General features: G+C 42.4%; 1 protein-coding gene across 1 annotated transcript in view; it reads left to right on the forward strand.

Moving 5' to 3' along the window:
• The window catches only part of RGS3 (regulator of G protein signaling 3), a 218,093-nt gene that overhangs the window by 7,755 nt on the left and 195,962 nt on the right, over positions 1–14,376 (forward strand). Inside the window, exons 2-3 of the mRNA XM_043981823.1 lie at positions 85–890; positions 4,804–5,029. Of these exons, the coding sequence (XP_043837758.1) occupies positions 4,867–5,029 (163 nt within the window). The 5' untranslated portion in view covers positions 85–890; positions 4,804–4,866. The remainder of the gene's footprint in view (positions 1–84; positions 891–4,803; positions 5,030–14,376) is intronic.

Genomic DNA, 14,376 nt, shown 5'->3' on the forward strand with positions numbered 1-14,376 from the left:
GGTAGAGATGGTTTGGTCTTTGATATTTCTGAGCAAAATCTCCCAAGTTTGAAAGCTTGTATTTCTATTTTATTTCTTACCCAGACCCTACATGCTGATTTAGGTCATCAAGTCTTCTTGATGCTGTTTGGCATATAAAAGTTTCGAAGGCCCCTGTAGCTGATCTTTGCAGCAAGAAATAAATGCTTTGCTGAAGAATTACTGACCTACAGACACTGTGTTCCATACACCATCAAGATGAAATGAAAATAACTTATTAAAAGGCAAGTCCTTCATTTAAGGGGTTGAGTAAAATAGTATTTAAAAATAATTCCAGCTGGTTAAATTTAGGGTGCTGAAAAAGTCCAGTCCAAGAATACTCCTTGGCTTTGGGCCCAGAGTATTTTTATGTGACAGTGAATTAGATTTTTCATTCATGTTGAGCTTCTCAGTATTTGATTCTGAGATAGGCAAATATTGTTGGCCTTAATCATATTGGTTTCCTATCCCAAATGCTCTCATCCTACAGGATTATTGACATTAAAAGATGGCTTAATATTGCTGACACATTTTCAGTGTGAAACATCAGATCTTCCATCATCTTTTCAATCTTTTTATATCTATTTCTTCTTTTCCACTCCCACTTTCATCCTAATGAACATCCTTATCAACTCATGCCTAGATTTTTCAATTGCCTTCTAATTGTTACCACCAGATACAGTCTTAAATGAGATTCAGATGAATCTTTGCCAGCTTCTCAGGGGCAGGGTAGTACCTCCCTGCTTTCTTTTCCAGAGCTCTGGGTTAACTTGTATGGTCTGGATCTACTTTCCTGGAGGAAGACAGGAGTGGGCTGGCATATGGAAAAGGAGCTACTGTTTTTCTTTACGCCCCCCAGGACTCAGTGAGAGGTACTGAAACAAGTGTGTGGGGGTCATACTGCTTGGGTTTTGGGGGGAGGCAGGAGATAAACGGGATGGATTATTCTTGGGTTTGTTTGTTTGTTTTAGTGAGGCACTTGGGATTAAGTGACTTGCCCAGGGTCACACAGCTAGTAAGTGTTAAGTGTCTGAGGCTGTATTTGAACTCAGGTACTCCTGAGTCCAGGGCTGGTGCTCCATCCACTGTGCCATCTAGCTGCCCTGGGATGGATTACTCTTAACTTGGAGAGGAATGGGAAATGGAGACTTGATTGAGTAGGATGAGAAGCATCTGAAGAGGGCCTTTGTAGTGGGACCTACTATAAAAGAACAAAATGAGTCAATAGTAGAAAATCATTCTGGTCCTGGAGGTATGAAACTGTTCATTGGGATTTCAGGCAGCTTGCTTACTAAGCTGGATTGAGCCCAGCAACAATGATGAGGAGGACCATAATGCTGGCTGGGGGTTAGAGTGCTGTGCCTGCCAACAGTGGGAGGTACCAGGGTGAGCAATAAGAGGTACAACCTTGACCTCTCCTTCAATGAAGCTTGATCCAGTGCAGTGCTATGAGGTATATCAACTGTACGGATTTCTGGAATAGGGAAAAGGCATCACTTTGCAGAGGAGGAAAGAACTCTCTCCTCAGTATGGACCTGGGTGTGAGTTCTATGTCCTTTCCTGTGTAAATAAAATTGGTTCTATTTTTGATGCCTTGTGAACTTTAGTGCTTGTAAAAAGGTATACTGATGACTGATCACTTTTGGGTTCTACCTTGGTGGGGACAAAGGAACTAAAGAAATTTAGAGGTCCCCAAAGTATACCTGGATCCTTATTGTTTTCCAGTCATTTTTCAGTTGTGTCTGACCCTTTGTGATCCCATTTGGGCTTTTCTTGGCAAAGATTCTAGAGGGATTTGCCATTTCCTTTTCCAGCTCATTTTTATAGATGAGGAAACTGAGGCAAACAGAGTTAAGCGAATTGCCCAGAATCACACAGCTAGTAAGTGTCTGAGGCCAGATTTAAATTTAGGAAGATGAGTCTTCCTGCTTCCAGGCCCTGGCACTTTATTCACTGTGCCACCTAGATGCCCAAAACTTTAAATTGTTCAAGAAGATGTTGTTTTTCAGTTGTGTCTGACTCTTCATGACCCCATATGGGGTTTTTCTTGGCAAAGATAACTAGAGTGATTTGCCATTTCCTTCTCTACTGGAGTAAGGTAAACAGAGGTTAAGTGACTTGCCCAGGGTCACACAGCTAGTGAGGGTCTGAGGTAGGATTTGAACTCAAGTCTTCCAGACTCCAGGACCAGCACTCTATCCACTGAGCCATCTAGCTGCCTGAAGAACCTTAAAGGAATACCTTATCAGAAGTTGTAGTTTTGTTTTTGTTTTTTTTTTCTTCCAGTTATGTCCAACTTTTTGACCCCTTTCTGGGGAGTCTTCTTGGCAAGATCCTGGAGTGGTTTGCCATTTCTTCCTGTAGCTCATTTTACAGATGAGGAAATGGAGGCAAACAGGGTCAGGTGATTTGCCCAGGGTCACATGGCTAGGAAGTGTCTGAGGGTGGATTTGAAATCAGGTCATCTTGACTCCTGGCCATGCACCCTATCCATTGCGCCACCTAGCTGCCCCACATTGTCATTATCTCTCACCTAAGGATGACATGTGCTTTCTACATAGTTCGGCTTCTTCAGTCTCTCTAAAGCCATTGTAGGAGGTAAGGTCTTTGCAAAATCTGTCCCTCCTCTGAACTTAGTATTTAATGTAGCATTTATTTTTCTTGGCTTCTGGTTTGCTAAGTTCTCTTTGAAGTGTTCAAACTACAAAACCCAATGGAAGCTACTTTTTTTCTCCAGATCCACAGTTATATTACAAAAATATTCTTGAATCTTGACTTAAAGTTGGGGGTGGTGATAAGAGAAAATATTTTGTAGTTATTTCCATATAATTTAGATACATTTCTATGGAGTGGTACTAGTTGTAGGAGTACTAGGCTAGAAATAATAGCTATATAGACTGATAGATTAATACCTACACATGTATATATCACACATGTGACATATTTGAGATATTTATAACTATAGAATAATTCCTATAGATGATTTCTCTTGGGCTACTTATTTTATGACATGGCAATGTCTTCTGCCCCCTCTGGTCTTCTGTTACTTCATCTCTGAAGTAATACAGAACCATCTGGCACTGGGCCCCCAAATCAAATAACCCTCAGAGACTCCTCCTAGCATCCTTAATCGCTGCTTCTTTCCCTCTAGGGGAAGACAAGCTAGCTATATTGATTTCTGGGATCACACTGGCCTTGGTGAGGTGCCTAGCCAGGAGCAGTGGGATGGGGAATGGCAAACAGGCTGTGGTAGCACCCTGTCTGGTTGCTCAAGCCCTGGAGCCAGGTCAGCTTTCATGCAGCTTTGGGCCTGTGCATCTAATTCTCCTCTTCATTGCCCATCTTGCCTTGGGAGAACAGGGAACATACTTTTCAGAACAGGAGCTATTGTTCAGTCCTTTCAGGCATGTCTGACTCTTTGTGATCCTGCCGTTTGGGGTTTTCTTAGCAAAGATACTGGAGTAGTTTGCCAAACAGGGTTAAGTGATTTGCCCAGGGACTATCTGAGACTAGATTTGAACTCAGGTCTTCCTGACTTCAGACCAGGTGCTCTATCCTCTGTGCCACCTAGCTGCAGGAACTTTCTCCAAATACAAATCTCTCCAGGGCTGTGCAGGCTTCTTTGCCAGGTGAGCACAAATACCATTTGGTTTCTTTTAATTGAGCAGTGACAGGATGTTGGTTTGGAAACAGAATGACCTTCAGAGATCTCGAAGAGTGATCTCTTGGTAGCTGCCTGGGGATAGAGTTGCCAAAGGCAATAGGATTGTGAGGTGAAGAGTTGCTCATCCTAGGGAAATAGCAAGATTTGTGTTCCTTTTGTATTAGGGATTAAAGACCATTGAGATAAACAGTGTGACTTCCTTTGGGATTAGGGGAAAGCAAACAAACAGAGGTTGGTAGGTTTGAGGGAGCTGCAGGGATGGTGTGTGTGTGTGTGTGTGTGTGTATGTGTGTGTGTGTGTGTTGAGGGTGGGGATGGGGGGCATGGGGGTGGGTGGGGCTAGGTAGGCTTGGCTACTTTACAGAAGTGAAATGGCCTTCCTTAGGTCCTGGCAATGGCTTCTGTCTTCTTGCTAGCACCTAGAAGTACAAACAACAGAAACAAAAATCCAAAGGTCCAGGGGCACCTAGGTGGCGCTAGGTGGATAGAGCACCGGCCTTGGAGTCAGGAGGACCTGAGTTCAAATCCGACCTCAGACACTTGACACTTACTAACTGTGTGACACTGGGCAAGTCACTTAACCCTCATTGCCCCGCAAAAAAAAAAAGAAAGAAAGAAAATCCAAAGATCCTCTGTGTTCCATTGCTTGCTGAGGGGAGCCAGAGCTTGTTGAGCTGTAGCTTCCAATACATCATCCTTAGGTCTCTGAACCATCCTTGACCTTGTAGTTTGAATCAGGAGAGAAGAAAGTCATTAAACAGGGCTGCTCCCAATTTAGCCTGATGAGCAGTTTACTCTTGTAGGACCCACAGCAATTCTGGGAATGCCAGCATGCTGATTTACCAGCGCTGACCCTTGACAAAAGAAGCAAACTTTATTTTTTACCACCCCAACTCCTTATTTGGTGCCCCTTTTGGTCTTCCTTCAAATTCCCCATGCCCTAGTGAAGCCTAGGTCTCCCCTATTGTTAGAGAAAAGCAGATGATATTGGAAAAGGCCAAAAGCTCATGATAACGGAAGTATTTCATGCACTGTGGCACTTGGGGGAGGGAAGTATATGTAGCCCCGTTAGATCCTGTCAAACGGCGCATGACTGCTCTTGATTCTACCTGTTCCTCCAGGTTGGGTAGTCTTTCTGGTCCCAGTGCCAACTTTCCTGCAGCCTCCTGTTGCTTCCTGGTGAGATGGCTCAGTTGGAACAAAGAGAGGAAGAGCAGCTCTCTGAAGGCCACATGGCACCTGGGAAGTTGGAAAGACAGGGCCAGGTATTTCCTCTACTCCAGGAGAAAAGAGAGCCGGAGGCGAACACCAAGAGGAGGATCAGCCGCTGGCAGGTTGAGGGTGCAGGTATGTTCACTGTCTTGCTGGGGATGCTGAAGAGATAGAGGTCCTTTTAAAACTAGCTATGCCCCTGATGGGTGAGGAGGGTAGGACTTGTGCAGTCTCCACTCTACGAATGAATGAAGTTTGCTTTAACCCTAGCTGAAGGCCTGTTGTTACAAAGCATACCCTATGTGGGAAATACGTTTAACATGATTGGACATTTATAACCTGTAGCAGATGGCTTGTTGTCTTGGGGAGGGAGAAAAATTTGGAATTAAAAATCCTACAAAAATGAACATTGATAAACACTCTAGTATTTAACTTGAGGATAATTTGCATCTCATTATACATGTTTGAGCATGTAAACAATTGTAAGAGCCAAATCAATTCCATCCCTTAGCCTGTGTTCTTTCTCTGTTAATCTGTTTTATACCTATTCTGTTGCTGCATCAGGTCGGGGTCCAACCCAGCCTGAAAAAATGCTGCATTGCTCTCCTCCCTGTTCTCCTCCTCTAATGGTGCATGGCACTAGATTGGTTGCCTTTGATGGAATGGGGTGAGATCTGCCATCATGAGGGAAGGCATGAAAGAGCACTGCTACTGTGTCAGCACCAGGGGTACACAAAGAAGGCACCAGACAGCCCCAGGGCTTAAGAAGAACATGGATAACCCGGAGATTCTCAGAAGAGGACAGTCAGAGTGGGGAAGGGCCTATGAGGAAGCCTGGGGACACGATGACTCTGAGTATTTCAAGGGCTGTTGTGTGGAGGGGGGCATCAGACTTGTTCTCTTTGGCCTCAGAGGGCACAAGTAGGAGCAGTGAGTAGAAGTTGTGAGGAGGCAAATTTAAGCTTGATGTCAGGAAAAACTCCTTGACAATTCGAGCTGTGCAAAAGTGGAATGTCCTTGGTCATGTTAAAAAAAGATTTCTTAGATTTTGACTTAAAGTCAGGAAGGCCCTGAGTTAAAATCCTGCCTCAGGTACTTAGTCTCAGGATGACCCTGGGCAAGTGATTTAACCTTCAGGTGCCTCAGTTACCACCTCTATAAAATGAATATAATAGCACCTACCTCACAGGGTTGTGAGGAGCAAATGAAGTCATTTGCATAAACTGCTTTGCAAATTTTAAAGCACTATATAATTACTATTTATAATTATTCTTAATTTCTACATAATTTAGACACTTTTCTACATTTAGTGGCATGTGGTATAGTGGTAGGAGTACTGGACTAGAAGTAATAGCTGTAGACTAATTATACACACACACACACACACACATATATATATGTATATATATATATATATATATATATATATTATATGCACTGTGGCTATAGAATCATTCTTTGCTTTGTTTTGTTTTTTTTTTTGCCGGGCAATGAGGGTTAAGTGACTTGCCCAGGGTCACACAGCTAATAAGTGTCAAGTGTCTGAGGTTGGATTTGAACTCAGGTCCTCCTGAATTCAGGACCAGTGCTTTGTTCACTGCGCCACCTAGCTGCCCCTAGAATCATTCTTATAGACGAGATGGGAATCTTGGGTTCTAATTTCTTATACTTACTACCTGTGTGACCATGGGAACATCACCTATACCTCTCTGATCTTGTTATCTCTTTAAATGGATGGCGTATTCAGGGAGGACTAGCACCACTGGTGTGAGCACTTGTCAAGCCCTTTTCAGGGCAACCTTTGGTGGCACTCAGCTCTCTCCTATGGCTCCAAGACACTATAGCATGCGCAGTGGCCACTCTTCAGGAGGGTAACTGATAGGCCTCAAACCTGTGGTTGAGTTAGTGGAGTGTCTATACCAACCTTGTTAAGACTGTCCCTGGCAGAAGGGGTGGGTGAGAAGAGTTTGTTCCAACAGCCATGAAAGTGTCTGAAGTGGGTGCTGTGGAGCACTTAGAGCTTGATCAGACGTCAAAGATGCCAAGGTCACCCACTGCATTCCTGGCCATCACCAGTCATCCTGACTTTTGTCATGCCACGGGACTTTGATGACTCAGGTAGAGGGAGTGAGGCTGATGACTATGCAAGTCTGCCTCACTTCAGTTCAATTCATGTGCGAGTCAAGGCGTCATCCATGAAGGACAAACAACAGCCTTTTAAAATGAGGATACTAATATGTAAAACATCTAGTAATAGGCAGCTAGATCAGTTGCTTCCTTGCTAAACCCTTGCAGATTATATGATACTTAATGCCAAAATTAAGTGAAATTCCCTAATCCCTGCTTCGTTCCTGTTATCTGTGCCTTTATTCTTTCCAGTGCCATTTTGGGCTTATTTGATTTTGAAAAACTTGGTGCCTCATGAGATGGTGGGTCCCTCCTCCTTGTAGGTCCTCAAGCAGAAGCTGGATGACCACTACATCAGGGATGTTCTAGTAAGGATACCATTCATGTATGGGTTGGACTTAGGTGGTCACTGAGAGTCCTTCTAATTCTCAAATTTTGTAATTGTGAGTCTCTGCTGTCCTGCTGCTCGGGGCTTTTCTGGAGAGGAACTTATTGGATCCATCAGAGGAGAGGCATGTGTCAGTGACATTTAAGGCATAGGATGCCTGCGATCCTCAGATTTTAATCTTTCTTTTTTTATCAGTCTCTAGTCACTGAAATTTTGATGATCAGATGTCATGGTGTGAGATTTTCTCCCTGGAGTTACTGTAGCTTGATGTTTATTCACAAAGGGGCATGTTCTTCTCGGTTTTTTCACTCCCAGGAATGGGGGAAAGAGGATGTTTTCATTGCGCTGAGGGTCTTTGCTGCTGTCAGATCCTTAGGATACCTGCTAAAGGGTGCTCTAGATATTAAAACCCCTCTCATTTTCTAAAAGGAATTACTCTTTGTTATCATTTTGTGAGAATTTATCAAAATGGGAATTGGTGAGGGTCAGAGAGGGTCACTGTGCATTGTGAGAATTTCTTAAATCCAGACTTGATAACCCTTTCCATAAACCCGACTTTTAGAAAAGTTCATTCTTTTCTTCCTTCACCTTTCCTTTTTAGTGTCAGGAATAATTATATGTCTGAGCTTCAAAGAACATCAGAACCATTAGCTAATTGCTTATCATCTAGTAGAGGCGAGGAGCTTCCTCAGTATGTGTTTTGCTTTAATGGAGAGGAAGGAAGGAACGTCTTAAAGACTGAAGAAAGGTTCCTAGCAGTAGCACTGTGGCCTCTTGATTCTACTGACGTTCCCAGGCCCCTTGACGCAGGAAGGATTGATGAGAGGCAGTTCAGGGAGTCATTGCCCGGGTTAATGAGCAGGGAAAGCCGCTGGAGAGGGTTTCTGCAGTGCCGGCCCCTGGGTGTGGCCTTTTCACAGGTGCTCTAGTTCAAACAGGTGCCTCTGGGGAGGGAGCAGCATTTTGTGCAGGTGGGAAGGGGCATGGCTCCTCCCCATCCTGGCTGGGCTGGGTGGGAACTTGTTTGCTCAGTCAGGTAGAAATCATCATTATTCAAACAACGTCATGGCCAATCACATTCTGGGCCCCTTGTGCCCCATTCAAATGAATGGCGGTTACAACTGCCCTGCCTTCCCCAGAAACACTGCTGTGTGTATGCTGCGGGGGAGGGGGAGTGATTTAACGGCTGCTTAGGTTACTGGAGAGCAACACAGAGGACTCCAATTACAGACTCCTTGGGAGGAGGGAGAGCCATGGAGCCAGACAACATACACCGGGTCTCCCTCGGTAGTAGAGATGCCCATTGGGACTCATCTTTCTACCTCACAAGCTTTGGTGAGTGCTTTCCTGAGCCGGGGGTACCCCCATCGGCTCCCAGCAGGGAGCAGCCAGGATCCTGAGTCCACATCACACGGGGCCCACACGCCCAGGAAAGTTAACCTTTTCCCATTTCTGATCCCCAAGCCTCAGACAGGTGGCTTGCTCCGGGTTTCATTAGCTGCACCTTCTCTTTAACTCCCTCTCAGTGGCTTCTGAGCTTCTTCCCATGGAAAGGGGCTCGGAATTATGCACACCCAGGCATTCCGAACTGTTGAGAATCAACTGCTGTCCTCCCATTAGCACCAAATCTGGTTGGTTCCGCCTCACTTGGCTGGAATAATTGCACAGTGTTCAGTCTTTCAGAGTTCAGATTTGCTATACAGAATGTTCTTTATTAGCTGGCAGTTCATGGGAAGTTTAGGGTTAAAAGAGATGAAAAAAACACAGGGTTTCTTGGCTCAATTGGGGGATTTCCTGCCATTCCCTAGATTTGAGGGAATAGGTAGCTAGGGAGGCAGACTACTGATTCTGTCTTGGAAGCTGGAGCTCACCATGGGGAGTCTTTGTTTCTGTCCAGCTGGTTTGGGGACCATCCCAGTCAAGGGGAAGAGGCTGGTTGAGGCCAGGGAAAACAGTCTCTGAAGGCAGACTGAGATTGATAGTGTACTGAGGTGCCTTTCCTCCACTCCCCAGAGGGCTTGGAGCTAAAAAAAAAAGCAAAAGAAAACAACTAGGGACAATGGTCAGTTGAAAAAACTCCATGGAAGTTAGCAGCAGGACTGAATTGGACATTTGTGGGGAGGACATGGGGATAACCTGCCTCTTTCCCATCTATCCAGTGGTGACAGAGGAAAGAAACAATACAGATAGACATGTGCAGAGAGCTTCAGAGTGGGAAGGGACCTCAGTGGTCAGCTCCAGAAAAGGAGCTCCTTGACCACATGCTCAACCTTGGGAACTTCCAGTGTGGGGCATCCAGGGACTCCTTGCCTCCTGAAGCAGCCCATCTCACTTACAAATAGTTCTTATTGTTAAAGTCTTTCCTTACATTAAGCCTACTCTCTGCAGCTCCCAGTTCTGTTCTCAGTGACCAAGCAGAACAAGTTGAATCCCCCTTCAAATTCCTGGACTTAGTTCACATGCCCCTCCTGGGTCTTCTCCAGACTAAACTTGCTCTTTTCCTTCAGTTAGTCCTCATGCAGAACTCAAGGCCCTTCACAATCCCTAAACGGAGGGTTCAGTCCCTGGAATTGGTGAATGGCTTCTTCCTGGAATTTATGAGCCTGCTCTGTGAGGAGCATTCAGCCCTGTTAAGGATTCAGGAGATGGAGGTCCTATATTGAGCATGAGGGATTGAGTCCTCAGCATCTAACTCCGGCTCTGCTAGTCGCTATGCAGAGCCAGTTTTGCTGCCTAGGGATGTAGTGACCTTGTCAGAAGCACCAGGGCAAGGTATTTTTGATGGATGCTGAAAAGTGGTGTGTGTGTATGTGCATGCGCGTGCTCACACACGCTTTCTCTTTATATCTGAGTTTAAAATATCTTGAAAAGTAGCCCTGGCCATCAGTTTTCATGGATGTACTTTTCACTGTCAGTGGCTGTCCTGAAGCAGAGGGTTTGGGAATAATAATCCATTTGGAAGGTGGTTGAAAAGTCCATGTGCTGACTCTTTCTTCTGGGCCTGGACAATTTGTGTGATATTGAACAGTTGCCCCAGTTTAGTGTAGGGCAGCAGTTCTCAAAGTGTGGTCAAAACTATTTTCATAATAATTTTAAGATATTTTAATCTCTAATATGATAAATATGAATAAAAGCTCTGCAGGGTCTTCAATAGTTTTTAATAGTGTAAAGGGGTCTTAGAGATGAAAACGTGGGTTTGAGAACTACAGGTGTGGAACATAAACTGATTGTTGGAAGTAGGCAAAGATAGCACAGTGCCTGGCACATATTGGATGCATAATGCATGTATGTTAACTGATCATAGGATTGCGCATTATCGAAATATGCTGAACAGTGGGATTGGCTTCAGTTAGAAGCTATGGTTGTCCTAGTGGGACAGAGCAGAACCTAAGGGTCATTCTCCATTTAATGATAGTAACCCAGCTCTGAGGGCCTCTAAAAGATAAGTATCCTATGGGTCAGCTAGGTGGCACAGTGGATAAAGCACTGGCTCTGGATTAGGGAAGACCTGAGTTCAAATCTGACCTCAGACACTTAACACTTACTAGCTGTGTGACCCCGGGCAAGTCACTTAACCCCAACTGCCTCACCAAAAAAAAAAATAAGATAAGTATCCTGAACAGATATACACTGATGGCCCTAGTGTATAAGAGACCCTGAAAACCTCTGCTTTTACTACCCTATTTTAATCTGGATAGTTCTGGATTTCTTTGGCACAGCCATTGTATCCTTTTTTTTTGTGAGGCTATGGGGGTTAAGTGACTTGCCCAGGGTCATACAGCTAGTAAGTGTCAAGTGTCTGAGGCCAGATTTGAACTCAGGTCCTTCTGAATCCAAGGCTAGTGCTTTATCCACTGTGCCACCTAGCTGCCCCTCATAGATTCATTTTATTGCTATTTTTGGGGTGATTGTATCAGGAGCTCTGTGCATTTAATGTCTTTCCTCCTACATCTTGGCTCCGCCCCCCTCATAGATTCATTTTAAAAGAAAAAAACACTTGAGGGCAGCTAGGTGGCACAGTGGATAAAGCACTGACCTTGGATTCAGAAGCACCTGAGTTCAAATCCAGCTTCAGACATTTGACACTTACTAGCTGTGTGACCCTGGGCAAGTCACTTAACCCTAATTGCTCTGCAAAAAACAAGAACAAAAAAATAAAATGAATCTATGGTTTTATCTCTGTAGGACATTTTTAGATACTTCCTCTTGCCAGTGCACACTGGCACCTTTTATGCCAATTATATAGAATGTTACCTGTGCCAGTTATATAGAAAGGCACTGAGAAGCTCAGGGTCACACAGTTAAGTTTGTGTCAAAGGTAAAACTTGAACACAGGTCTTCCTGACCCTGTGGCCAGCTGTTTGTTATACCATACTACCTCTCTCATCAAATGCATATAAGTATTTAATGAGTTCTTTTTGATAATGAAGATTTTTAGTAGGTCTAGGTTAACTCTTTCACAGTATAATGAATGGTAGATTTTGTTCCCCAGAAATGGCACTATTACAGCAAAAACAAATAAGTAAATAGAAACAAAATGGTTAACTTCTCCATTGTATTATATTATATTATATTGAAATGACTATATTTGTCATTGGTTTTCTTTGAAAAATATATTTAGTCATGGAAAATGATCCTTTATAAAGTGAGATCCTTTCTGATGAGTTGTATAATGTCATCATTAAACACATGACAGGTCAAAATCATCATGACATATAAACATAGTGTTAAGGGCTAAAATTCTAGCTAAACTGTCTAAAATATCTAATGAGTGGTCGCCAATAAATTATAAGCTTTAGCAAGAGTTAGACTTTTAAGCATTTATTAAGGAGAATAAGAATTTGGTAAAGAGAGAGAAAAAGGCCTAGATTCCTATCTATTAAAGGGAGAGCACATTTCTAGCTCCCTTCTCCGCCAGAGTCCAGAGGAAAGAGCGTGAGACCGAGCGCCAGTCTCTTCCTTCCTCCTCCCACTAGTCTGCGTCACTTCCTGAAGCCTGGTCTTGCCCTCAAAGACCTTTGCTTCATGGGCAGAACTCTTCTACAGTAAGTCTCCAGCAGGTGGCGTCATTCCAATCGTTACAGTCCCCCCTGTTGTTCCTCAAGAAACAAAATGTTTCCTTGACGGAACAGTAAGAACAATATAATAACTATTGCTAACTAATAATATGTGAACAACAATATAGAAAAGGAAGAGAGGAAAGTTTTGTCCAGAGGGGTGATTTTTTTTTTTTGTCCTCATGAACCGACGCTTTGACATTGGTCTTGCAAAGGGAGGGCCTCTGCAGAGAATACATGTTACAGATGGTGTATATTATAACAGAAAGAGAAAAAAAAACAACAAAAACAACAAATCAAAACTGTTCATTTAAAGTCTCTGAAAGTCTTTTCTCAGATGTCCTCTAGGTGTAGTCATGGAATGGAAGTCTTTTCAGGGGTTGAGGTATGGATGCTGGTAATCAGCCAGGAAAATTTCCTACAAAATTGAGCTTAACACAACTTTAAAATAGCTTTGTCAATAATAAAATCAAACAATGAAAGTTCTCAAAAACATGTCTAAGGGAATACAGAATCTTAGTTGTTACACATGAAACATATAATAAAACAAAAATTGAAACATTCTTTAAAATTATAATATTACTATAGTCCCCCCCTTATGGAGGGTAATTGAGAAGACAATTGCTGCAATATTAATTATTAAAAATAATTTTTATCTGTTTCATCACTTTTTGCATCATCTGCCTAATTATCCTCATGCCATTATGAGAAATTTTAAAATCTAATATAATTAGTAACAGATGTCAAGGCCAAATTCAACACTGTTATTTATCATGACACCTGAGATAATTATGGGGGTTACCATAAAAGAACAGAGAAATGATGGGATATGAGCATTCCCACACTTGAGCAATATGTACTGCTCATACAGTATGCCAGGCTTAAAATAGGTGGATGGAATATATGTCCAAGCCACCGAACATATTGGAAGAAACTGAGTCAGACTTAATCAGATGCATGGGATTGAGATGTCCATGGCATCAGGCATATAGGAGGGAGCATAGAAGCCAGGTGTAGAAGTGAGATGGGTGGGATGAATACTTCCAGCCATCTGTACAATATTGTGGGGAAAAATAAAATAAATATTAAACCAAGAGAATCCAACCTCAACATTTGTCAAAAGCCATTCCCTTGGCCATACCTTGACTTCATGCATGTCTCCCCTCATGTGACAGTTCAGTGTCTGCTCTTGCATGTATTCCTCTTGTGATTGGATGGCATCTTGGCCAACTGGCATCTGATAACTCAGAATAAAGGCAATTAATGTCTTAAACGATAAGTTCCCATAATCCAAGTCTCATATGGATTTAAAAATTGAGGATAATAAATGATTGCAAAAAATGTGAATACATCTTGACTCAGAATATAATATATAATTATGCAACAATTTCAAATAATACCTTTTTTTTACTTAGCATACAATTACTTTTTTGAAAAATCTGAACATATTTAAATACAAGTTAAAGCACAACACAATCTCAAAGACAACTTTTACAAATGTTCCCCTCTTTTTTTTTTTTTTTTTGGAATATGCTTATCAAAAATAATACTTCTAGAATCAATTTACACTTGCCATGGCAAACAATTTGCTAGGGAAATGCTTTAAAGAGTTTGATCAAATAATCAGTTGAGAAAAAATAACAAAAACAAACAACTCAGAATATGGGAGCACAATACTCCTAGAATTAACACTGTATTATGAAATCAAAACCATCTTGCAATTTTTTCAAAATTAGATAAATGAATAGAAGAAAATACACATGGAACAATAAAAGACAGTGAAATTCAAACTAAGGAAATCTAAATGAACATGAACTTAAAGAGTATTATAAAATATAAACTTGATCACATGACTAAAAAGCTTTTACAAATATTCTCCTTGTTTTAAAAACTAAGTATAAGACACAATC

Source organism: Dromiciops gliroides, chromosome 2 (genome assembly GCF_019393635.1).
Source record: "Dromiciops gliroides isolate mDroGli1 chromosome 2, mDroGli1.pri, whole genome shotgun sequence".
Taxonomy (NCBI): Eukaryota; Metazoa; Chordata; class Mammalia; order Microbiotheria; family Microbiotheriidae; genus Dromiciops; species Dromiciops gliroides.